This window comes from Semicossyphus pulcher, unplaced genomic scaffold (assembly GCF_022749685.1).
Source record: "Semicossyphus pulcher isolate SPU_LCO1_2020_fin unplaced genomic scaffold, fSemPul1.0.p SCAF_27, whole genome shotgun sequence".
In the NCBI taxonomy this organism is placed as follows: domain Eukaryota; kingdom Metazoa; phylum Chordata; class Actinopteri; order Labriformes; family Labridae; genus Semicossyphus; species Semicossyphus pulcher.
Window position 1 is genome coordinate 3548686 of NW_027211701.1, and position 26489 is coordinate 3575174.

A 26489-nucleotide genomic window follows, 5' to 3' on the forward strand; every position below is an offset into this window, starting at 1 on the left:
CTACAGTATTTAATGTCCCTGGCAGGTCGGGAGTTTAGCTATGATATTGTTTATTTTATCATGTGGCATTCAACAACTCATTATTCTCAAGCATGTTCAAAGCTCAAAGCTGCTTTTACACTACATGTCACCTTCACACATTCACACACTGATGGCAGTAACCTAAGTGACAATTTCCAATCAGGATCTATGCATTCATACCCGTTGGCTATGCCACTGGGAGCAATTTGGGGTTCAGTGTCAGGGATCGAACCCCCAACCTTCCGAGTGAGAGACGACTGACTCCACCACTTTTACATGTTTTCTTCCAGGTGACAACATTCAGAGATAGCTCTGGTGACAGGTTGTGTTGTTTTGGTGTATTATAAAAGAAGCAGCTGGTCACCTCAAAGTGGTCGTAATTGTTTGTCCCGCTCCCCCGCTGTGGATCACATTGTGCGTTGAGCACGAAAGGCACTTAATAACGTCAGCGCTCATTCTCCTCTCACAACCAATTCTCAAGGGGGGGGGGGGGGGGTATTTTAATTGCAACAAGTAAGTCAAGTGTTCAACAGATCTTTCTGATTAAATTTCAGGTCAACTGACTACGGAGCAACGTACCAGAAGTTGAATGACAAAGTGGGAGCGAAGACAATACTCAGTTATTTGTACGTGAGCCCAAACAACAAGAGAAAGGTAATTTTCTTCTTCTGCTTTTATCTGTGGATGTGACAATTGTCTTGACTGAGTGAGCTGCTTTTGTTTCCTAACTGATGGTCTGATACACAGTGTGCAAAATCAAACATGGGCAAATATATTGATGTCTGACTCATCCTTGTCTTTTTGATGTTTAGTTCTCTCTCTGACATTTTCTTCAATGTCAGTAACGCATTGACTAGTTAATTCATTAACATGTGCAATTCATAAAGACAGTGGGTAGCAGCAGAGAAAAAAACTCTCCAATTTCTCAAATGAAGACCTTGGCTACACCTCCTCTTTGTCATTATCTCTCCAGAACTAAATCAATTATAAGTTGAATGAAACAGGGTAAAAGACGGAGATGGTTTCATATTTTCAGACGTTCCTTCAGGCGTTTCCCATTCATTTCCCTCAGTTTGGGTCAATCGATCGTTATAACCATCTGTCTCTATTCACTCTAAACATTTCACCTGACTCCCTGTACACGACTCTAATCAGGAAGGGTCACTTTCTCTGAGTTAATTATTTTCTCGTAATGAAAATGAAACGCTAGCCCACCTCAGTTCAGAATCCAAGCTGCCCCCTGATCCAGGCAGCAGGTCTGCCAGCGATCAGGACGTCCCTGAGGTCAGTTAAAGGTGTCTGACCAGCTGATGACACAGAGATGTGAGTGGAAGCTGAACCTGACAGGGAGGCTTGAACATCCTCATGTTGTTATCAGAGAAGGAAGATGCAGTCTTTGTCAATGTGTTGGTATTCTATGAGAAATATAAAGAAGAATATGCATTGTAACATTAAAGAGAAAGTACATTGAGGGTGCTTTCACACCTGAGCTGTTTGGTCCATTTGAACCAACCCTGGGGCGTTTAGCTGGATAGTCCGGTCGGTTCGGGGGGGTGTGAAAGCAATCTCGAACTTTGGTGCGGACCAAACAAACAAACTCTGGTCGGTCTGAAAACGGGGGTCTCGGTTCACTTCCAAGTGGCCCAGAATTTGGTTCACTGCAGGTGAGAAAGCGATCTAAACCAAATATAGGAAGTGAAACAAAAAACTGTGCATTGTGGGTTGTTAACCGGTGCTGACACTCGCAGAGAGAGCCATGCAGCCAGGCAGCAAGATGAGTAAAGGGGCGACGAGGAAATAGAAATATGGGCTGACCAAACAATTTCACACAACATGGAGGTATTCAATCAGTAAAAACACTGAAGGAGAATGTGTGGAATGTGGAAATTCTTTCCATGCGCATCAAAACTCTTGGTCCGCTGGTAAAAGCTGCCGGGTGAACACAAACCAAACGTGCAAAATGCAACATTGTAACGATTTGGTCTTTGATTCGGTTCAAACAAACAGACTTTAGGTGTGAAAGAGTGTCAGATCTTTTGTACAGTGTTATCTCAGTGCAAACAATCCCAGAACCGCTGATTATTTCCTGACAATTATAGAGCTTCTGGGAGTGAAGGCCACAACTGTTGAGGCCAAAAATGTCATTGTTTACAGTTCAACTAGAGATTTGACATGTAAGAATGGTTTTGGAGTTTAGAGACAGTGTCTACAACCAGATTTAAAACTGCAGTTACCTTAATGCAGATGTCTGCTTAAAATCATTAATGAACTGTATCCGCACATACTGTTTCCTGCATACAACCATCACCCTCTGAAACCCCAGTGGACAATACTACTCAGCCTTTAAACCAAAGGCTTCCGACACAACAAGTCTTGTCCCTCGCCTACAGATTCTGTATTCATGTAGACAAATCCGTTTATAGATATTACATTGCAAGTTACTTCACGTCTGAATCAGGCTATGCCATTTTTCTACTTGATTTAATTTAATGTCATATCTCCAGACAGCATTGCCTACCAAGATCCTCATGCCTGATCTTTTACCTTGTTTATTTCTTCCTGTGTGACGTGTCTAGCATGTGTAACAGGTGCCAAAGATAATTGGTTAATGGACTGCAATTATATAGCGCCTCTCTTGTCTTAGGACCACTCGAGGCACTCTGCATTACATTCAACTGTCACCCATTAACAAACACATTTATACACCATCTGCCCATTGGGATCCAATCAAGCTCATTCACACACGGACAGTTATGCCTTCAGTAGATATTTGGGGTTCACTATATTGCCAATGAACCCTTTGAGATGTAATCTGGAGAAGGTGGGGATTGAAAACACCAATGTTACGATAAGTGGACCAACCACTCCCTCCCCTGTGCCACAGCTGCCCAATAAGTGAGTGGAATTTCACAATACAATCCAATGCAGCCAGTATTTGCTGCCCATTGCACTGTACAGGTGATCAATGTATAGTAGAATGTCATCATTATATCTGGATAACTTGAATACTCTCTATTCTAACAAACTTCTTCTAAATCAGTTTGTGCCTTCCACAACATCACCCACACCTTGTTGTCTACTTACAGGGGGGATGCCCCCCTCCATACATTTTCTGAGGCTTATCCTCGACGGCCGCAGTGGCAGCAGAATAAGCAAGCTAGTCTCCCTTACAACGTCTTCAAGGCTAAAGACAACCCAAGCTAAGAGCGCTTTAGTTAATCTGTTATGTACGTATGGAGCCCCTTTTCACCAACCAATGATAAATAAGAATAGCACCTTGAATAAATCCAGGTACCTACCTTTTGTTGCCATTGTTTGTAGACTGGATTAACAGTGCATGTTCCGTTTGTCAATTGCAAGATTTTGGAGCTTTTCTAAAAAGGCAGCACAGCAATGGAGACAACGTGAAAGCACAACAGCCTGTGAGTCCAGGAAAGCTGATTGTTCGACAACACTAGGCCTTAGTTCAAACACGCTGAGAAGCGAGCAGATGAAGACCTGCAAACAACTTGACGGGTTGTTAATATCTTTTCACACACTCTGGGACACAGAGAAACACTTTGACACACTTTCTCACAAACACACAAAGGTTACAAACAAAATGACTCAAGCACACCATCAAGCTCTCAGTTACACACACACACACACACACACACACACACACACACAAACGTAGCGTCTGCCTTTGTCTGTCTACTATATCTGTGTCTATCTCTCGCCGCCCTCTCTTAGATTCACACACAGGAGTGCATTCTAATTATCTTTGTCTCACATGCGTTCACACACCTTCTCCAGGTCCTATATCTCTAACACTTATAGTATCTAATGTAGCCTAAACATGACATTTCTGATGATTTAAATAAAGTCTACAGCTGCACCAGTGGCCCCATGAGGCTATGATTGTTACATGCAGGAAATAAATGTTTGATTGATGAGCTTTGCTAACCTCAGGTCCTCACCATAAGGCTGATGAAATATAAAATGGTGGTGTGAGAAGAGCAGCCGAGAAAAGGGTTAAACCCTTGAATAGGGTCCACGTCAGGACCATCTCAGGCCAGCCGTGCTCAGCTCTACATTCATTTATGGAGAGCATGATAGTGCTGAACTTAGACTGACAAAAACTTAGCTGAGACATAATTATTCTATACCCAATTTTAATTGTTGTAACAACCAGTTTTGTAAGATAACATACAAGTATAACGACACAGTCTGTGTCTGCGACATGCCAAAGTATTGATGACCAGACTGACATAGCCTCTGAGTCTGATAAGTGAAGCCAGTTTAGTAGCTTTAACCTGCATTTTTTCTACTGTGCAACATTTCTGATTGAAAAAAGAAGTCTGGTTTACTGCAAGACCAAAAAAAACAACAACAAAAAAATAGTTTTCTTCCTCAGTTAACATTTTCCTACTGGAGATAATCAGGAGATGGCCAAAGTCATAAGCATGTATTTTGTAAGCATATGACAGTGAACATGTGCAACAAATGGTATGATATTTTCCCCCTGGAAAAGGTGTTAGACAAACATACACAAAGATGGACGCAGAGTTTTCCATTATGCTAGAGTGGCCAGTAAACAGAACGAAAAAGAAAAAGGCGGTAACAAGCACGGATGGAGGAACTTTCTCAATCTCACATACACATACATAAACTCTGTTATTCCCACACGCATGCAGTGAATTCCAAGCACACACACACACGCACGATTGAGAGGGAGGGTAGCAGAGAATGCAGGTCCGTCGCTCTTGCTGTCACCCCCGGCATGGCGCCATGTGACCGCTGCTGGTGGCAGACAAAAGCCCCTCTCTTCACCCAGTAGTGGAAGTAAATCAGGCCTCTGTGACTGCGGGGGATAGAGGGAGTGAAGCACATGAGGACAGAAAAGGAGGGAGAGAGATATAGCGCAAAGAATGAAAGAAAGACAGAGAGAAGAGGAGATACGTGAGGAGGAAAGAGATAACAAATAAACTGACTGAGACCAAGTGAGTGTGGAAGACTGGAGAGGTGAGGAGGGAAAAAAAGAGCACACAAAGTGGAGGCCCAGGGGTCACCCATGGAGGAAACAGACAGCAATTACATCAGTTTTCATATTGTGGTACACAGTGAGCCTGCACATGAGAGAACACAACTGGAGCACACATTAGGGGGACGATTTGGGGTTTTAGCCGGAGATTTTGTGTGAGAGCACATTATTACAGTAAATGGCTGGGGATGGTGAGTGCTGGTAAAAAAAAATAAGCTCACATTTTGCACTCTGCTACAAATGGGTAATGTCTCTAATGGTTTGAAAACAAAGGATTTTTACAGAGGAAGCGAATGAGTGACGGATGGATTCTGCATCTTTACACTCAGTCTGTGAGCTCTCTTTAAGGAATACATAACTGAGCTGCTTTTCTCATGAATGTGTTCGCTAAATCAACATCGGCGTTTTCACGCAACAGGCCTCAGCTGTGTTTGTGCCTGCCTGTCTGTGTGTGCGCATGCATGTGTTTGCATGCTCAGTGTTTGGAAACAATTACGGCCTTGTGTGGCTCAGACAGCAACAACAGGCAGGTGGGTGGAATATGAATTCACCTCAGATGAGACCTCTCCCACTGTCAGGCTTCAAAGACTTTTGTTTATTGTCTCACTTTTGGATTCAAGCTCCGACTTAAAAGTGAACTTTAATATTTCATATCCTTGAACTGTCCAAAAAAATGACAAAAATGTCAGAAGACAAATACAGAAAAGGAGTTGGGTCGGACTTTCAGTATGATGTAACAACTTAAAGGACTTTCACACTTTATATAATATTGATACCTTCCTCTGCAGTAACAATGAGTGTCATCTTATGATGAGGTTAGGCTCCATCTATATTTTCAGGAAAGTATGAGAGAAGCAAAAATCAAGGCTCAATTTGATTGAGTTCCCATTTCATCCATGATCCATCGTACTTTTGGACTGAATTGCTTCACCTGTATCCACATAGAAACCTTTGAAGATCACCAAATGCACCAGTGTTCTAAAAAGGACTACATGTCACAATGTAGGCTAGCAGCTATGTAAAAAAAACAAGATAGCCAGCATTGAGTCAATTTGAGTGTTTTTATTTGAAGAGAGGAAAACAGCAAAGAGTGTTATCTGACCCACAACAAAAAGGTAGAATATATAAAAGAATGTTATGTTAAAGAGACCCAATATATACCAAATATAGACCTAACTGTATGATAATATAATGCACATATTTTTTGACTACTATTTCACTTACTATTTTATGCCATATATTTCTCTAATAATGCCCAAATTTCCTCCTGGGGACTTCTGATTCTAATACATAGATAAACTAAAATTACAATTCATTATTTTTTTTGTGTTTACAGGCGATAGTTTTGGTAGATTATTTTTATAATTAGACCTACAAAGTCTTATTTTCTTCCTACCATACTGAAAAGCTTAATATGTAGCCTAACTGCTTCTTTATCCACTGTCACTGTAAGTTTTCCTAATTTAGTGCATGAGATAACTGAAATTGTTTACAGCACATACTACATGATGCAAATGCTTGTTGTTTGACCAATTTAAAAGTTATTTTATTTTATTTCTGTGGATACATTTGGACCGCATGTATCTCAATCCTACTCAAAGCTTTGAACAACACAAACTGGTCGTTTCACGTAGATCAAAACCAAATTTGGAACCCATTTTTTAATGTTGGATACATATACTGTATAAAAGGATGGACGACATGACAGCTCCCTTAAAGGGAAGCCAAAACATTTCGAGCGCCCCCTGCTGACTGGCTGCAGCATAGGTCATAAACCCCACCTCCTCCATGTTAACAGATGGGACATGAGTCAAACTATAAAATCAAAATACACTGCAAATACATTTTTTTCAAACATGGTTTCTGTCATTATAGTTAGTTCTTATCATGCTGATTTATGACCAAGTGTTAATTTTTCTGACAAGTTTATTTTGAATTAGTTATTTGATGCTGTCAAAATGATGACTGACAGCTCTGTTGACCAATACGGCTCCTGCAGCTGATCTGTTCCGGATTAGCAGCATAGAGGAGAAACTGCGAGAGGAAATGTAATTAAAACAATCACTACAGTCATTGAAGTTTCCATATCTGTGAAGGTTAACCTCAGACCAACACAGAGAACCTGATCTGCTGTTTAACATGCTGGCGTGCGGGATCCTTGCTGTTTTTTCGGTTAGTTAAGCGTGTGTTTTGGTTAGCGGAAGTGGCTACGGCGGCGGACTCTGGCTCCAAATGACGTCACCATCGCAAGATGGCAGCGCCTATCATGGGGGCTATTTTGGCATTAATTCCATACAATGGGAGCAGGGAGACACGTCGTCCATCTATATATACAGTCATTGGTTGGATCCAATCTGATCTGATCACTACAGGGCTTTTATGATTGTTTTGCAAAACAATCTCATCCTCTTCAGACATCTTTAAATTTTTAAAGTTCTTTCCCCTGGATATTTGTACGATCAATACAAAACAATCATGTTATAAAGAAATAAGGTTGCCTCTTTCTAGCCAATTGGTCTGGTTATAGGTCATTAGGGTCACTGTCAAGTAAGACATGGTTCGTTGCTGACTCATTTGGATGGTTTTGGTACTCGTGCACAAAAAAAGGCTGCAAAAAACAATGTGCCAGGATGTAAATGTATTGTAATACATTTCTCAGAGGTTTTTTGTCCATAACTTTTCCTTTGTTGTGCATTGAAGCTGATTTCTTGGCATTGGATGCTACAAGATGGGCTCTTCACGGCTCTCTGAAGCTGGACCAGCCAGTTAAGTGGGGCAGAGCTACTTTCTAAATCAATCTGTGAAGCATTGATGTGGAGCAGCCTCCTCCGAAGTTCTGGTTGTTCCTCAGGTGCTGCAGAGGAAAGGGAGAAGGGGTTTACAACTGTTACAGCTGTGTGCAGCAAAGCTTTCTGTGTGAAGAAACGTGAGAAGATGGCTGTGTTTGTTTGGCTGAGATTATTGGAGGTTGTCTCCTTTGTTGAGGACAGGTTTTTCTTCTACTTAAAGATTGCATCATCATTAAGGGCTCTGGCATACCAGGCTGTGTGTCGGCCAATGTCAGGCTGTTTGTGACTGTCTGTGGCTCTTGTTTTTGCGGTTGGCCTTTGTCTTTAGCTTTTTGGTCCATTGAACACGTTGAATCGGTGGAGAAGCCCTTTCATGAGGGACAGGACTCTAATTGGCTGTTCAGCTTAGCGAGTCATTGCACACATAGAGTGAAGGAAGTTAGGGAACCAAACATACAAGTCCTTTTTTCTTCCACTAATGAAACATGAAGGACTGACAACACCAGTACCATGTGCACCCTTTTATCAGACTTATTCTTGATTAGGAGTAGTTAAAGTTATGGTGATCAAGAGAGCTGTGAAAATGCATAGTCAACACTGCTTTATCATAACAACATTTTTGTTTTTAAATTGACAAATAAAGACAAAGGCCACCGACTGGTATGGAGAGTTACTCACCTGAACGCAGGCCAAGAACCGATGTGTAAGTTGGCTGTCAAATATAGTCTTTATGGTGTGAGCCATTGCTACTTCTTCGCCCAGACTCAGGCAAAATGAGGTGGTGTAACAGACGACCTTCGACAAAGCTAGCTATTTGGTGTTATTTTGGTGTGTCTGGAGAAATACGTCAGCAATTACAAGTTAATGTGCTCTCATTGGTCACTTTCTATCAGGCTGTTTAATCCTTTTGGATAAAACTTTAAATTCAGAGAGAAAACAACATCTGATTTTAGGCTGCACATGGCAGTGGTACTTTCCCACAACATAGCAGTTTATAGTGACGTTGTTGCCTTTGCTCGGGAGTTTAAGATCTGCAGCCTCACCTGCAGCTCTTCACACAGCTCACTGCGATGCTCCTCGTTTTGCATTACTCCATGACATTAAAAAACGGATTCACTGTCAAATAAAAATGCCAAAAATGACAATTGTGTCTTCCTAACAATAAAAGCAACCGGGTTGTTCACCAGTTCAAAACTAATAATGTGAAGCAGCAGCGGGATGTTCCTTTGCCATTAGCAGCAATGAATTAATGAGACTGTTCTTGTGCAAACATGTAAACAGAAACACATTGGAGAGGACCTAAAAACAGACTGCAACATCAGAGTGAGTGCAGGTCTAACTTTATATGAGTATTGTAAGGGCAAGAAATGCAGTCCAATGCACAGTTAAAGTGAAAATATCACTGAACACAAACAGGTACAGAACTCAAAGACATAAAAAAAAAAACACTGTTTTTCAGCCATTAATTATGAATACAGCCTAGGTTGTGAATCTGAATCCAGAGCAGGAGACTCAATCACAGTAAAATGTCACAATTGTTTAATGTACTCCGTGATGATGACACATTTGTGTTTTTCACCACAGTTGCAGAAAAAGAAATATAAATGTGTCTAAGAATAAAATCAATTGTCAAGTGAACATAATTTCTGTGATTAACATAATTCTAACATTAGATGATTACATGTACGTACCGAGCACAATCTATAATTATGTGTTTGACCTTAAAAACTAAGAACAACTGATTAAAGTTCTAATGTGGTATTTTTTATTCAGTTGCAGAGATAGCTCAGTACAGTGCACTGAAAGGACTCAGGGGGAACAATAGGAAACCTTGATTGTGACTTTGCAGTGTAGTCCAAAGCTTGGTGGCATCACACTGATGATAAATGTGTCTCAGAAACGTTGGCAGTGCTGTTCAGATGCTTTTAAGGTTAGTGAATACAGTATGTCTCATTTGGCAACAGCTTCATCATCAAGGTGTGAGGAGGAAAGATGATGGACAGAAGACCTTTGCTGAAAGAGAGAATTTTGAGTTTTAGAGAAGAGAAGTTTTAATCAGTATATTATTTTTACATTCTGTATTCTCGTATGCAATTATGTAGTATTGAGTGGGTTTGTCCAAAAGTCCAACCCTGGCCTCGTTTCTTAGTCTTTAGCACTATGTGGCTCGATCGTACACCTGGCAGTGACAGAATGCGACTGCGTCTTAGACCAACACAAACCTGATCTAAAGTCTTTGGCGCAATATGTTCCTGCTATTTAAAGGGCGCATTTTGGGCATACATCGGCGAGCTCACAACTCAAGTCTGTTCTTGTTACACACATGGGGATGCACAGCAGCGCTTCCAATCATAAGGAAAAAGCAGTGTGTTTGCAGATGAAATAACGTTGTTTATGGGGCAGAGAGCTGTGAGACTGCAGGTTTTTGTTTCCCTCGTCTCTTTAAATCATGATACTGCTTTATACACTACCAGTCAAAAGTTTGGACACACTTTCCCATTCACTTGTATGAGAAAATGTGTCCAAACTTTTGACTGGTAGTGTAGTTGTTACCGATCTAATGAGAAGTGCAGGAAGACGTGGACAAGATCACCGCTGCCTCCACGCACACCTGCGTCACCTCAGGGAGATTCCTGCTTGAGCCACGCACGGGCTCATTCTGATGCACGCTCTCTCTAATACACACAGAAACAGACACACACTCACACACATGCAACTAAGAGGCACATTTATTATAATCCTCAAACACAACTCCCTGTGGCACCGACAATCGTGCCGACAGATAGTAATACACTGTCCGGTCACACATGGTGAATACAGCCATGTGATCCAGCAGCAACAGTAAGTAGATTAACATTTACAGCCGACCTTTCTTTCTCTTTGATGGTCAGCACACAGAAATTTAATAAGAAGATTCTGTCTGATGCTGATGGCGTGTCGTGAGATTAAATAATTAATGAAGTTACGCTGCTGTGCCTCGTGTGTAAACGTACACAATGTCTCTCTTGTCTCTCTTCTGCTGGGCAGTGGACTTGCTTCAATGGTTTTAACATCAATCCGTGCATCGACATGTATCGTACAGTGACCTGTGTGTGTTCTATGTGTGCAGGGGCACAGAGGAAAGAAAGAAGTTAAATATGCCGGTCTGAGTCCGGTTTATGTAAGAATAATGACTGTGTAAATAGCAATACGCCTCCCTTCAGTCGCTTCTGGCACTTAAAGGGAATGAGAGCTGACACTCTGATTGGTTTGATTCATGTTATGCAGAAGCCAACCTCTTTGCGCCATGCGCCTCGGTTTGTGCCCAGATTGTGCGCCGTGGAACTAGTAAAAGTGGGTTGGACACACCCTAAATTGAATTTGGAATTTGAATAATTCCTCCCATGGGAGATTGTCTTTTGCATAATCATGTTCAAACTGATCGAACATGAAAAGTAAAACAGGTATTTGGTAACAATACAAGATAACAGGTATCCACAAAATGACATCACAAAATGCACTGCTACCAACGTAGGCGCTGTATTTCTATCACAGATGAAACTATAAAAACAGCTCTGCACTCTGCTCAAAAATTCAGCATATCCCCTACAGTAAAATAGCTACAGAGTAAATAAATATTTCAGTCATATTTTAATAAGAATGATTTGGATCAATAAGTTTTGTGTGTTAATGAAGCAATTTGATGAAAAACATGTCTTATAGTGGTATTTTTTAATTCAATATTTTTATTTGATGGTTTATTTAGTCATATAACCTTTTAGCTTAGGTTGTATAGATACTAAGGATATGAAGATTTTGAAAACTCGCACACACAATAATCACATCACAATAAGCAAGAATAGAAATGAAGGCACTGGGAGATCATATGTACTGAGTACAGACTTCTAAATAACTTAAAATAAAAATCCATGTCCATCACGTCAGCAGAGGGATCCGTTTAAGACTTTTATTCTGCTGAGATTTGTTCACTTGAGGACGACACTAAAATAAACAGATGTACTGCAATTTCAATGACAACAAAAGAGAGGAGATATTCTTCCTTGACAGAGAAAGACATCTAGGAAAGAGTTACCGCTTAAATGATGGAAAATAAATAGTCTAAAAGGTAGAACGCAAGAGAAGCTTTTGTCGTGAAACAAGGCAAAAAGTAGCCAACAGCAGAATTAGTGCAGCAGCAAAATTATTCCTGATTAAACAGGTCAAGTGTCATGCTTACTTACACCAGACATACCTGGAGCGATACCACCTGGTGCAACAACAACATACTGATATCACTGCATCCTTAAAGAGCACATTGCATGGAGATAAAGAAGGATAAAAAGTCTGTTTGTCCACCGGCCTTTTCAGGACACAATGCACACCAAACGAAGCACAGTAAATCAGCCGTGCTTTGCTGGTTGGAACGGCGCGCACACAGCGGTGGCAACGCAATCGAGGACAAGCTAACGGATGATGGTTTTGTTCGAGGTGGTGGTGGGGTTGGTGGCGCAGAGAGGGGGACGCAACATCTGTCAGCCCTAAGGCACAATCTCCAAATGGCTGCGACGAGCGGCGAGGCAAGCGCCCTGGAGAAGACACAGCGACAGAGGAGGAGAGACAGGCTGAAAGACACAAATACAGATGGACAGAGAGATGGAGGGAGATGGAGACAGGTTGACAGAGTGTGAGACACAGAGATAGATGGGGGAGAGACAAGAGGAGTTGTAAAGAAGATGGGGTAGGTGAATTTAGGTGAGCTGTGGGGTTCAATCAGTATTCTTAAACGTGCCTTTGCCAGGATTCTGCAGCAGGATGGTGAAATAACAGAATTCATTGCTGTGATAAGGGACCTGAATTCCCCTCCAACAGCAATGAACTCATGCTAACGTGTGTTCGGTACAAAGGCATCCACCAAATGACATATGCTGTTCTGTTATTTATTAATGGTAACTGAAGAATTCATTATGCCAGTAACTCAAACAGATCAAGATGTCTGAAGTGGGAATGCTGCTGGTTAATTATCTAAAACGCATCTTGTTTGTCTTGTCTCTGCTCATTCATACACAATGAATCTGTAGCTCTGTGTTTTCACACACAGCTTGCACGCCTTCCAACTTATGTCCTGCCATAAGGGGCGGCTAGCTCACAAGCTGAGAATGAAACCCAATTACACTGAAAGGAAGAAACTGACATGTTGCTGTTTGTCAGGTCCGGCAGGGTTCTGGATGAGCTAAAATGTCAGGCAGTGTTCAATTAGCCGGGGCTTAAATGCCGCAGATCAAAAGACAGGAGATGCGTTTAATAAGACGGATCAAACAGTTGAAAGCACCTGGTCGATGCGGCGGACGAGACAGCGGGGGAAGAGAGAAGTAATAATTATAAATATCTGTATCAACTCTTTCTGCTTTCATGTCCTGCGCTAAGCTCCACGTAGCTTGATGGAGGTTGATAGCCGGTGTTTGTCATGAATATTCATGGAGAGAAGTAGAAAGAGTGACTTGATTTGTTACGTGCTGTCAATGCAGACAGTTTGCTCAGTTAACACGGTTCCACATGGATACACAGAGGCCCGTCTTGTTCTACGAGGGGTACAGTTAACTCATTAGTAATACTGCCAGTCTCCCCTTCTGTCTGCAAGGATTAGCTTTGTACCATTTTATTTACAAGCACTGACAGTAAATACGTTTGTAGGTATTTGGAAGGGTGTTTTGCAGGAGTTGCAGGCCGGACGGGGTTGCTTGGCTGAGACAGGTGAAAAACGCATTGCAGTAGTCAAGGCCTGAAAACATCATTGTATGTATTTGTAATTCTAGATCTGTCGAATTTGTTTTTTCCAGTACTGTACGAGAAACCAGCAAACAAGAGCTAGATTTGAAAGTATCCAACCCAAAAAATACTCCAAAGCCGTTAGCCTCGAAAATACACGTGAAGAGGGGAATGTGGCCTCATCCTCTGAATCATTTTCTTTGTGTCATGTGGGATTGTGCAGCAAATAGCTCATAGTCAAATGAGTAAATATTGGACCTGTTTTTCTTCAGCATAAACTCATCTGAACATTTTGACCCTCAACAGCAGTTTTCAGACGTACAAATCTAAAGCAAATTGACTTTGTTGGAGACCTGTCTCTGTCTCTGCAACAACACTCCCGCAAGGTCTGGCAAGACAGATCTCAATTTCTCTCTGTTGCTGATGAAATGTTTATACTGCTGACGCCCCCTTCCAAACATTTAAAGTGAAATTTTAATGGATTTACATTAAACAATAGCAAACGCAAACCAGACCATCAGTAACAAGATTGATTATTTCTATATAGTTATTTTTAATGCCTGAAACTGCTGGCGGGGGGTAGGTGTCAGACAAAGAGATTAACTGCACGCTGCCTTTGTTCACATTTTCCAGGACAAATATTTAAGGTGAGTGATACATATGACTGTTAAAGAAAGCAGGATGAGATATTTTGTTAAAAACCACCACTTAAGCATGTACAGGACAAAAACAGCAAAAAAGATAAGAGGTATGGCTTTGTCCACAGGGGGCGCCAAAATCATCACAAACCGAAAGTTCCTCACAGCAGCTTTAAAAGTTTAAAGATTAAATCTAGAATATTTCAGTTGCGTTCTCTATACCTTATACCACCATTGGTGCTATACGGTAATTGTGGGAGTACACTTCCCAATTTGACCAGACGTCCACGGTTGGCTCCGGGTGTAACTCTTGATTTTCCTGGCTGACGGTCGCTTTCCTTTTCAGACTGTTTCCCGTCATCAAGTTTGTTTCTTTTTCTTTGGATTTTCACTTATTTTTGAAGTTGTATCTGTAGTCATCCATCTTTTCTTTGTTTGTTCAGCCATAGAAGATTACTGTTTACTCTCAACACTTGCCGGGACCGGAAAAGCAGCCGCTTAGCTCCGCCTACCCTCTCTGGCAGACGAACCACTGCTGGCTGATGGAAAAACGCATCACCAACTGGGCGCCGCTTGTGATTTTTTCCGCGAAAGTCGCCACAGACACCCAGTCTGTAATACTGCAAATGCAAAGGCTTTCATCAATGGGCCTTTAAATCACTATTGTGTTACCTCATTCTGCGTTGGCACACAGACTGCAGGACTCATCAAGCAAATATTTTAAAATATGTTTTTGTCATTGGTTTCACAAAATATAAGAAATGCATAACCTTCCTCTAATTTAAAGTCAGTGAATATCCCCCAGTGGGGGATCAGTTATTATCTTATCTTATTAAAAATACAGGTTTTCAATTGTGCATTAAAAATGTAGAGAGAGCTTACCATTCTATCCAGAGGCAGTGTCTTCCACAGTTACTCCCACTAACTTACACTAAGTCTTACGTGAAACAGCAGATGCATGTCACATAAGACAAGTCCAGGGTGACATGGCACGAACCTCTGCTTACATCCAATGAATGGATATATCTATGACTTATTACCACAGTAGCTCAGTCTGTAGGGACTTGGCAGGTTCAGGTCCCGGTACGGACCAACCATGGCATTGAGGCTGGTAGCTGGAGAGGTGCCAGTTCCTTTCCTGGGCAGTGTCAAAGTGCCCTTACGCGAGGCACCGAATCCCCCAACTGCTCAGGGTGCATGTCCATGTGCAGCCCCCTCACTCTCTCTTCATTAATGCATGTCCATAGGGTTCTGTTTGTGCATCTGTGCATTTTGGGCCTGTGTGTGTGTAGCATGATTGTACTAACAGAGTGTCTTCTTCTTCTTCTAAACCCTTTCGAGGCATGTTAGAGAGGCCTAGCGTCTTAGGAAAATAGACAATAAAGACATCATTATAGCATTCTGGGATTAATGTGATGCATCAATAATTCCATGTAACTTTAATATTTTAGCACCACAATGGAGTTCTTGTGCATTTGGGTGTAGCAGGCATATCAGAAACTGGGCTCATTAAATGAAACCATCTGCATAACTAAACACCAAACCCGGCAGGTGACATCAATATTTTTCTGCGAGTGAAGTCATCCTTCCATTTTTGGCCAAGGGGTCGGAAGTGACGACAGGAGATGTTGAGACCTTTAGCTGGTCTGACCCGTCTTTACAACTGACATTTATCAACCTGGTGTGAATTCTCTTCTCACTCCTGGCAAGATCTCTTTGGCTGCCCTTTGGCTTCAATTATGAAAGTCAGTACCTCTGTTTTAAGTACAACCCGGAGCTAACTTTTCCTTCTCCCTCAGCTTCTGCTGATACGGATGTGAAATAATCCGCAGTTGCTTCTGTGGCTTGGAGGTGTATTTATAGAAAATAACCCAGCGAATCGCATCCATTTTATAGCACGCTTCATCACATACATAGAATCGATAAGTGAGCTGAAAGTGGTCTGCAAGCTGATACGTCTTTTATTTCTTTTCACTTTCTGTTGCTGGCTCTTACGGAACCATGTACACCTGGAGACATATGAATCAGAGAGGAGATAAAACATTTAAGATATTCATGGGGCTAAAAAAAGACTTGTGAAAGGGCTCCCACTTGGTGAAAAGTGTCAGGAAATATAGTCGGCACAGTGTGCTTCAACAGGAGTTCTCAGACTTATCGTAGCTCGAAGCTAAAAAGCATGAGGAAAGTACTTCTCAGATACTAGTAGGCTATAAGTGTGAACTAGGTCTGACCCCCCTCATTGTCCCATCTTAGCTGTGCTCTGTCATGTTAAATTGATTTCAAATACAACATAGCAGCTGGCTCTGTCAGTCCTGGTTAAAGCTGTAACCTCAGGTGGATCATTCTTTGATGACAACTTATTCTTTCGGCTTAAAACAAACAAACAGGAATTGGGTGAAACCATTTAACTTGTAGTAAATTATTCCCAACTAAGTTGCTGTTCCCATAAAGCTTAAAAGTTGACTTTCCCCGGAGAGATTAAGTCACAAGCTCTTTTCTTCTCACCCCTTTTTGAATGCTTTTCCAACCTCAACCCGCTTAAAGTCTGACAGCAACAAAATCTATTTATTGCAGGGTATTGCCGGAAATTAGGCAAAGATTTATCGAGAGGAGTTACAATCCAATTACTGGGTGACTGTGTAAAATGGAAAATATGGACCTAATTTCATTAATATTCTATCTCGCAGTATTTACGGTACTGCGGTGCTGGAATTAACTCAAGTATTCCTTACACATATCTTAAATGTCTTCCAGTCGGCACATATACGCTTCATTAACCTTTGTCATTTTCAACCTTTTTGGCCTCATAATTTACAGTCTCTCTTGCACAGGCATACATACACTCTTTCTCACACACACACATTCTCTTTCTATAAGTGTGCAAAAGTGGGTCCTTTGCTAATCCAGTGCTGATAAGAAAAGTTTTATGGTAAACTTTGCAGACAACTAATCCCCCATTTTCTGTTCACACATTGTTTCAAGGTTAAGGCGCCAAACCTTCTTGGTTAGGTTTCAAATGAAGAATGTGGTTTGAGTTGAGTTAATAACCTAAGTACCTAAGTGATGTTTGGATGTTAAGTGCATAAAAAAAAACAGCTTTTTATATTTTTAAGGGAAACCAAAACTACTTGGTTTATTTTTCAAGGCCACGCTGGGTAAACTGCCCTCATATACTGTATATGTAAGCTCCTGACAGACCTCCAGTAGTCTACGGTCCACTATAGTGACTCGCTTACCAGGTTCGAAGGGTTTGTATAGAGCTAGAAAAAAAAGGGTTAGGGCTGCAACTAAAAACTATTTTGATAGTTGCTTAATCTGTCGATTATTTCTATGATTAATCGATTATTAATTGGATAAAAAGCGTTGTATTCAAAACATTAAAATATTATATCTTGTTTTCTCGTACAATGCAATTTTAACATATCAATTATGTAACTCAATGAATGTCTTGTTGATTTACTAATTAATGTTGAATGTGAAATTTAATAATTTCACATGTAAAAAGAAAAACTACAATCAAAAAGGCCATTGGGGATGCAGCCATGAACTGATTATAACAGGGAAATGTAACTAACCAAAATATATTTAATCAGACCCTGCTCAAGTTTCTGTTGTGAATAAAAAAAAGATTCACTTTAGTCTGTATTCAATTAATATTCAAAAACTCCATAACATCATGTTACACTCCGGTGTCTGTCTGACCGGATTTCAGCTAATTAGTGACAGATTAGTGTCGTTCTGACGGACAAGCACACAATTACAAGTTAAGGGGTAAGAGGGGTAGCTCTGAATGGCTTGTTACACTTTGAACAATTAAAAACACCTTTAATGATAAAGATTAAAAAAAGACCACTTACTAGCTTTTCAAGGCATCTTAATTGCTGCTCACTTCCTTCATCAGTGGATGCAGAGAGATCTAGAACAAGCTTGCAGATACAGTCGCTCTTAAATGTCAAATTCTAGCAAGAAATCCAAAACAGGCCTTAAACAAACAACTGCTTACACAACAAGCAGACACAGAGCAATTTTAACATGACCTCAAGTTATGTCTGGCCCATAACTGGTATATAAGAGGTAGTTTTTCATTGCCAATGTTGCCAAGTGCTTGCTTATGGGTTGTTTATGTCTGGTGCCTGTGAATAGCATTACAAAGACTATGGTTTAGACCTCTATATGAAAAATGTCTGTATGCTCCATTTGTAAAAAGAAATTGATTGAATTGAACGACTGATTGATTGTTTGACAAAGCCACCGTGACGTCACCCATGGGTTTGCGGACCACTGTTATAGTCTCGTTTTTTGTTGAACCTCAAGTAACCATTTTTGGACAAGAGGGTGGTTGCACATTGCTATCAGGTTGCCCTGGTATAGCCTTGTTAGTTAAACAGCCATGCACTCAAGCATACTCTGTTTTATATCTATTTTAATCCTAAATATAAATATAGTGAGACGAGGCCCATTTTCTAGAATCTGAAAATTATTTTGCATCCAATGAAGCCTATAAAGCCCCCTCAAGGTTTAAGACACCTGCATTGTCTTCACTGTTGAAACCAAGAAGGTACATCCACACTTTGTACAATCCATGGTCTTGTCATCTTAAGAATTGAAATGCAATATTTCTCCTTCCTTTAGCTCTGCTTTTTGTCTTTACCAGCAAGGTGCCGAATCTGTCCGTCTGACATTTTGTGCAGTATGCCAAAAGCAGCTGCCTGCTGCTGGAAACAGAGTGAGAGCAGTTCAGGAGTCAGTACAGCATATTAGTAAATGTCCTATGGAACCAAACCAATCAGCTAACAAAAAGCATAAACGCACAGTGGGGGCATGTTAAGTGGTTTTTCAGCCAATATTCTATAGCAAAAAATATTTATTAGTTGAGCTTTCGGTGTTTTTTAGTTTACGTAAGAAGAATTGTTTTACCCAGTCTCAGGGCCTGATATCAGCCAGTGAGCGGGCACATTCAAATAAAATACACTTACAGTAAAATCTGGAATATAAATCGCTCTGGAATATAAGACGCAGTCTGTTTTGTATCCAAGAGGGTAAAAGGTTTTGTATATTTGTTAATAAAAATGTGTATATAAGTTATTTCAACACAATTTCAATTTATTTTCATTTGAAACACATTCTAAACACACAAAATACAGCCTACCATCTTTTTTCGCCATGTCGAGCTAGCTACCGGTGCTGCAGCTAGCGGTAGCTGGCATGCCACGGTAACTTTGATTGTTGTGAGGGTGGCAGCTGCAATGGCGATTATGACGGTGCATGTCCGTGACGAAGCGTTAGCAACAATCAAGTTTCTTTAAACAAAAAACAGCACTGCAGCATATTGTAAATAGGAGACGTTGTAGTGGCTTGGACCCAGAAATAGTTTAATGTGGATACTGCATATTGGTCGCACCAGTATATAGGACGCAGCCCACTTTTTAGATGAGAATAAAATAATTAAAAGTAGGTCTGATACACCAAATTTTACGGTACAGAAAGAAGTATGACAATATCTGGTCTGCAACCTGTCCTTTTCCCATATAGTTTGTTTCATTTGAACCCTATGAGATTGATTTTCAGTTTTCACACGTAGCCGAAATCCAATATTCATATTCAAGCCTGTCGTGTGTTTGTATTAGCACGCTGAGTGGAGATCACATACAAACATCAACATTCAAAAGTTTTATTTGGAACCCCTTTGCATGCAGGAACGCTGCGTGTGGAGCCACTGAATGATTGCAGAATCCAAACAAGGCAAAGCCCTCATATTTTCACACCATCATTTGCTGGACTTGAATAGCATTATGTTGCAGGAATCCTTTCTTTATGGCACCTGTCCTCCAGCCTTTTCTCTTATTTGTTTATGATTGAACCTGTTTAAGAAGGTTGGAGATTAGCCAATGACAAAGCCTCTTGCATCGGTGGAAATACTCATTTATGTCGCAAGCTGACTCATATAATGCTCCTGTTATCTCCCACTTACCAGGAATACGTCAGCCAATTATAAAGTTGTCTGCTTTTCCAGCTGAGTTGCAGTTCAGGCAGAGAGCAAAACGTTAATTGGGATTTGTAGTTCAGACAGCTTTGAGTGCATTTGATTGGATTGGTCAGCATGTGGCTCACGTATGTGGCATTATATCTGCCTTCTGTGATTGATGAACTTGCGTTAGTGGGTCTGCCCACCATGGCTGCTGTTACCCAAGCGAGTGCTGACAAATGAGTCACTGGCATGAGAGACCAGAAATACTTTGCTGTGCAGAGCCATACTGAGAAGGATATTGACTATGAGAGCAGTGTGTATGCTCTTTCTCGCTGCTGTCTGACGACATAATGGGAACACAGAGATTGTCATGCCAAAGGCCACCTCTGGAGCTAATGTAAGTCCCTGTGAGTGACGCAGGGACAGTTCTTTGTCTGCGCTCACATTACAACTTGTGTTGGCAACAGGCGAGAACCTCAGCTGGGCTCCAACACCTGTAGCGACCTGTAATCCACAGAAGTACAATACATGCAATACTTAATTGGTTCATATATAAATTATTTAGTTTTATAGGATAATTTTGCACATGCTCATTGGCAAAATGGGTGGTTTCAGAGCAAGCACTGATACTGTGCTGACAGTGTGCACACTGGCTAAATGGACTCTATAAAGCAGTCTCTTTTGTCTCCCCCCCTCACTGTCGCCTCCACTATCTGTGCCATAATACTACCATAATAATGGCAGCATAAAAAAGGATAGAAATGCAAAGCAGAGTTGTTTTCTGAATAAATCCATCCATCCATTATCTATACCGCTTATCCTGTTCAGGGTCACGGGGGGGCTGGAGCCTATTCCAGCTGTCATTGGGCGATAGACGCTGGACCCTGGACTGATTGCCAGTCAATCACAGGGCTGACACATAGAGACAGACCTGTCATGCTCACATTCACACCTACGGGTAATTTAGAGTCACCAGTGAACTTAACGAGCATGTGTTTGGACTGTGGGAGGAAGCCGGAGTACCTGCAGGGAACCCACGTGTGCACGGGGAGAGCGTACAAACTTCACACAGAAAGACTCCCTGCGTCCGAACTGGGATCCGAACCAGGAACCTTCTAGCTGCCTGTTTTGTGAATATACCAAGTATGAATTAAATATGTTTAATTTCCTTGCAAAAAAACTGATAGATGATGTTGCATCTTTGTCTCTAAGATCCTGTTTATGACTTAAGTGTCTTGTTGGAGATTTTAACTGTTCATAAGAGATGTTTCAGCCATTAGGTAGATGCAGGTACTCCCTTCAGCCCTCTCAACCTTCACCGTAGAAGGGATAGTACATGTTGTTGAATGAGGTACTTCCCTAATAGTCACTATATCACCTACAGTGGATTGCGATCAGCACAGCTCCAAAGTATCCCTTTAAGGTCGGACAGTCTGAATGTAGCCTGAGAACTAAACAGGTCCAGCAAGTCTCACATGTATTTGTGGTAATGAACATTCATATCCAGTTCCCTTTGCTCGAGCCCAGACTAAAGTGGTACAACTGTAAGAGGTCACTGTTAAATGAGAGAATCAACCTACAAAACAAATGAGGCCCTCATGTTGAAACGACACCACAGAGTGAGAGTTTACAATGAAAGACATTGACCAGCTGTTTGGTCTGCACTGAGCTGACACTCAACCGCTATTTTTGTTACCTCAAGTCAATATGCGTTATCTCTAACGAGGGTTACACCAGGGGCCAGTATTTGCCAGAGCCAGTGTTGGTTTTAGACTCCTCAGCACACAGAATCACTCAGAGACAAAGATTTACATGCTCCCACCCACACATCCACAAGCGTGCCTCTCCAAACTCCCTGCCACTGTACTCTCTCCTAATGATGAGAGCGCTTGTGAGTCTTGAGGTCCACTGATTCAATTATATTTGCATCTGATATTATCTGGGGACGTCTTTGTGATTTTTCCGGGGACGCTGCCAGAATTTGGCAAAAAATGTTGGACCTCTAAGAAAAGAAAGGGGCTCCTGGGAAATTAGTACTTTCAAGGCCTGACTGAGCATCGGCGGCGAGAATGAAGAGCGAGACAAACAGCACAAATCTGAATGATGAGGCACACACAGAGGAAGAACACACACACACATTTCCTCCCAGATTTATCACACAGATTTTATCATTAAGCCTAACAGCCTAACCTAAAATATTATTAGAGATATAGCATCTTCAGAAAAAGAAACTTTGGATGAAACGTTTTCAACACGCAAATCTGCAGCCACATGATGAAACACATTAAGCCTCATTTATAGTTCAGTCTTTCAACACTGCAGACCCAAACGCTAGTGTGTGAAGTACTAAGTAAACAAACACAACATATTGAGGTTGGCCTATGATGTGTCTGTTTATTGTCTTGATGTTCAGTGCCATGCTTTGTCCCGATCAAAACAAACAATGTTAAAACAAAACTGAGCTTCACCGACCACTGTCATCTCTGTCCCCTTCAGATCATGCTGCTAACTGATCCAGAGGTGGAGAGCAGTCTCCTGATCAGCTCTGATGAAGGAGCGACCTACCAGAAGTATCGGCTGAACTTCTACATCCTCAGCCTGCTCTTCCACCCCGAGCAGGAGGACTGGATTCTGGCCTACAGCCACGACCAAAAGGTGAGAGAACGGGCAAAGCTACTTCTGTTGTTCAGTTGTTCAAAGGTATGAAAAAAAGCTGAGGGTTAAGTCAGATAAGGAACGACGGGGGATGCATTGCCTCAGAGCAGAAATGTGAGATCCTGTTACACAAGAGTTTGGCTCAAAGCACTCAGTCAGAGTTCATGAAGTTCACTTGAGAGAGAGGTGGAGAAGCAAGGGTTGTATAATTCAGGTGGATCCAAATTCACACACAAGGATGTTTCTTTTCAACAGACAAAGAAAAGAAAGATTTCAAAGGTTTTAGGTCAAGATAAAATATATAAGTATATATATATATAAGTTTTGATATTCTTATTTTAAGACAGCAAATCAAAATTAAAACTTTGGTCAGTAATAAGTTGAAACTTAGTTGAGTCGAAAGTCACTCAATAATAATTTTCAAGTCATTTTACAAGTAAAAAAATTCTCAGTGCACCAACATTTTTTGCTATTACAAAATTCCAACTGGCATTGCCTTTTTTCTTTTCTGGCTAAACGAGGGTCTTTAAAAATGGCTTCCAGCTTTTATGTGAAGGACCACTACACCATGATAAGTAACTCAGAAGATAAATGCCTGGAGCTACTTAGTGAGGCTTTTTGTACCACAGCACTTTTGGGTGGTGAGTTTGCTATATATTTGCTATAAGTTACACCTTTTTTAAACTTTAAGGCTGTCAGAAGTCACATGGTTTGGATGGATATATGGCAATAAACAAAACTCAGAAAATGTGATTTTTTTTGTGTATCAAGTTAAAAATTTCTCTGAAGCTGGACCAGCATATTGTTTAAATTTAAAATGTTTAATGGAACTTTGATAATCTATCTTATATTTATAATTGAAGTATATCAAATCGTTTTATACGGAAAGCTGAATTCCTGTTACTTATTCTTTAACCAGGTAACTCCTAAATGAGAACAAAACTCTTCCAATTATAGATAATTACAATGATATTTGTTTGTTTGTTATTTTGCAGCTGCTCTTCTTTAGAAAGCACATCTTCTATCCATCCATTATCTATACCACTTATCCTGTTGTGGGTCGCAGGGGGCTGAAGCCTGTCCCAGCTGTCATTGGGCGAGAGGCATGGCTACACCCTGAACTGGTCGCCAGCCAATCATAGGGCAGCATATCTTACAAATTATTATAATTTTTTTCAAGTGTAACTGCACCCACAGGTCTGACTATAACTATAAAATGCTCAACGTGTGCAAGGGGCTGAGAGGGGGGTAGAGGGGGGTGGGTGTGTCTGGCAGCTCAGTGACATCCCCTCCCCTGGCCAGAGAAAAATGGAGAGCGACACACAGTCACAAGGCACATATGGCACAGAGGGCTCTTTTGAGGTGCAAGACTTCTCCTCTCCAGTGTCCCCTGAAGAGCACTTTAGTGTGGTGGAGGACCGTAGTGGTCCCGAGCAGTTTGAGTCGTTGGCTCCAGCCCCACAAATGCCCGAAGCCGGACCTTTCAGAGCGGAGGCAATGCAAATGCACATGCGCCGACTGCGAGTGCAGCCTGTTACAGTTATTTCTGATTCTGAAGAGAGAATGGGTGCAGTCTCTGAGTGGTAACGTAACGTTAGCTAGAAGGCTAATGTACAGTGTGCTAGCAACAATAGTGTAAACTCTATTGAAAGATGTGTCTCGATCAGGATATATTTGAAAGCGCGGTTTCACAGACTCCGCCTCAAAGACGGAGCCGGGGGGTTGTACCGCCCACCTCTGATTGGCAGGCGTTAACATTCTTGTTTTTATAAATTTCATGATGTAACTTTGTCACAAACCGTCGTGTCTACGTCACCATCGGCTGGCAAGGTCCACGGCTGATTTAAAAAAGGAGATGCCGCGTTTGAGACATTTCCAACCCATTTTTATAAATTTAGAACAAATTGTCACTATTAACACTAATATTAACATTCATATTAATTTTCAAACTCAGCTTTACAAGTGCTCAAATGCTTTTACATAAAGTAGTCCTTCGGAGTTTCCCTTCAAGAGCTTAGAGACGCATTAAAAAAGAAGAAATGTTAAAGAGTTAAAGTGCAAGCAGCAATGATTGTATGTGTGAGTATTGAGACAGACAGGGAAAGAAAAGAGACATTTATAGACATTTAAAGAAACCGTTTGCATTAATAAAATGTTTTAGTTGCAGCTCGGCCCGTTTGGCTCTAACGTTCCGGATGTGATGAATAATGAAGCTTCTCCTTTTACCGAGGAGACGTGTGGATGTACAGGGCCTGTCAGAGTGAACATGCCGCTGCCTCTGAGTCGGTTTTCCCTGCTTGAACTAAAATCACCCCCACACACACACAGATATGCACCACTACCACATAGTCCTTCTATTTACTTAGAGATGATTCGGAGATGCCTGAAACCCCAAAACACCATCACTTTATAAATTCATTTTCAAGTTCAGGCATTTTTCACCTCAGTCAGCCCGTTTTAGAATTCAGCCTGACTCCAACTTATAAATGAATAAATATAAATAAGTGTCTCTGCTTTCAAAGCAATCTAAAGTGATATTCTTATACCAATGATCTGATGGTGCTGATGGGTTCAAGGCATCACAAGGCATTGTTTCTACAGCATATTCAATTTAAAAGTATTATTTATAAAACAATTATAAGTTGCACTTTGCATCAAGACTGATGCTGGCTAAAGGTGAACAAACAAACGCTTCTTTTACAAGTTGAATTCATAAAGGGTCTACCCCTGAAAGTACAGTTTCAGGACATGGCTATATGCTCACGCTCTCATTCTGACACTGACCAAAGCTTATCTAATTTCTAGTCATTTTCCCCTTCGAGCTGTGGCTTTATGCACTCGCTGGTTAGGCCCCGTGTCCACATAGCGCCCTTTTCTGGCAGAAAAGCGCTGACAGGGGTATATACGTTTAACTTAATACACAGCTCACAACAAGCTTACAACGTGTTGGGCGATAAAGGCACAACACTTACCAATAACATTTAGTGTCCGGCCGATCTGTTTCCACAAATGCATTTCGGTTTCTATTGCGATACCGTTTGTTTGTCATATCGTACATGACAGCTCCAGGTAGACAGAAACGGCCATGTTTGGTGGAAACCAGGGTGATTAGTGGTGCCTCATCTGATTGGTTGCCTGAAAAAAGCAAAGGTGACGACTGCAGGGCCTTTCTGAAAAGTTCCGAGTCTTTCAACCCGAAGCGCTCGGAGCGGCTGCACAAAAAAGGCGGAGCGCTCTGAAAAAAGCTGGGTGCAGCGCTTTTTCTCTAGGCAGCCGGATATGCTCTGTTCCCTCATTGGGGAACAATTAAGGCTGGCGCTCAGAAAAAGCTGCTATGTGGACACGGGGCCTAAGACAGTTTAGTAGAACTCTGTGTTCTCACCTTGACCTGACTCAACTCGGCCAATGAAGCTCCTTTACATGCTAGCTGACTTGGCGAAACTGGGTGGTTTTAGGCCCGACAGTTTTGTTCAGGTACCATGTACAGTAGACTATGCATGCTAGTTTGTTAGCCAGGAATTATAACCTTAATATGCTAACAGGCTATCTGCCAAGACTGGCTGTTGCTTCACAGCTAGAAGGTTCCTTGTCTGAACCCTAGTTTGGTCAAAGTGGGCCTTTCTGTGTGGGGTTGCATGTTCTTTGGGTGC

General features: G+C 41.4%; 1 protein-coding gene across 1 annotated transcript in view; it reads left to right on the forward strand.

Moving 5' to 3' along the window:
• The window catches only part of sorcs1 (sortilin-related VPS10 domain containing receptor 1), a 185597-nt gene that overhangs the window by 98394 nt on the left and 60714 nt on the right, over positions 1 to 26489 (forward strand). The window contains exons 3-4 of the mRNA XM_069676808.1: positions 576 to 675; positions 22681 to 22839. Coding sequence (XP_069532909.1) covers positions 576 to 675; positions 22681 to 22839 — 259 coding nt within the window. The remainder of the gene's footprint in view (positions 1 to 575; positions 676 to 22680; positions 22840 to 26489) is intronic.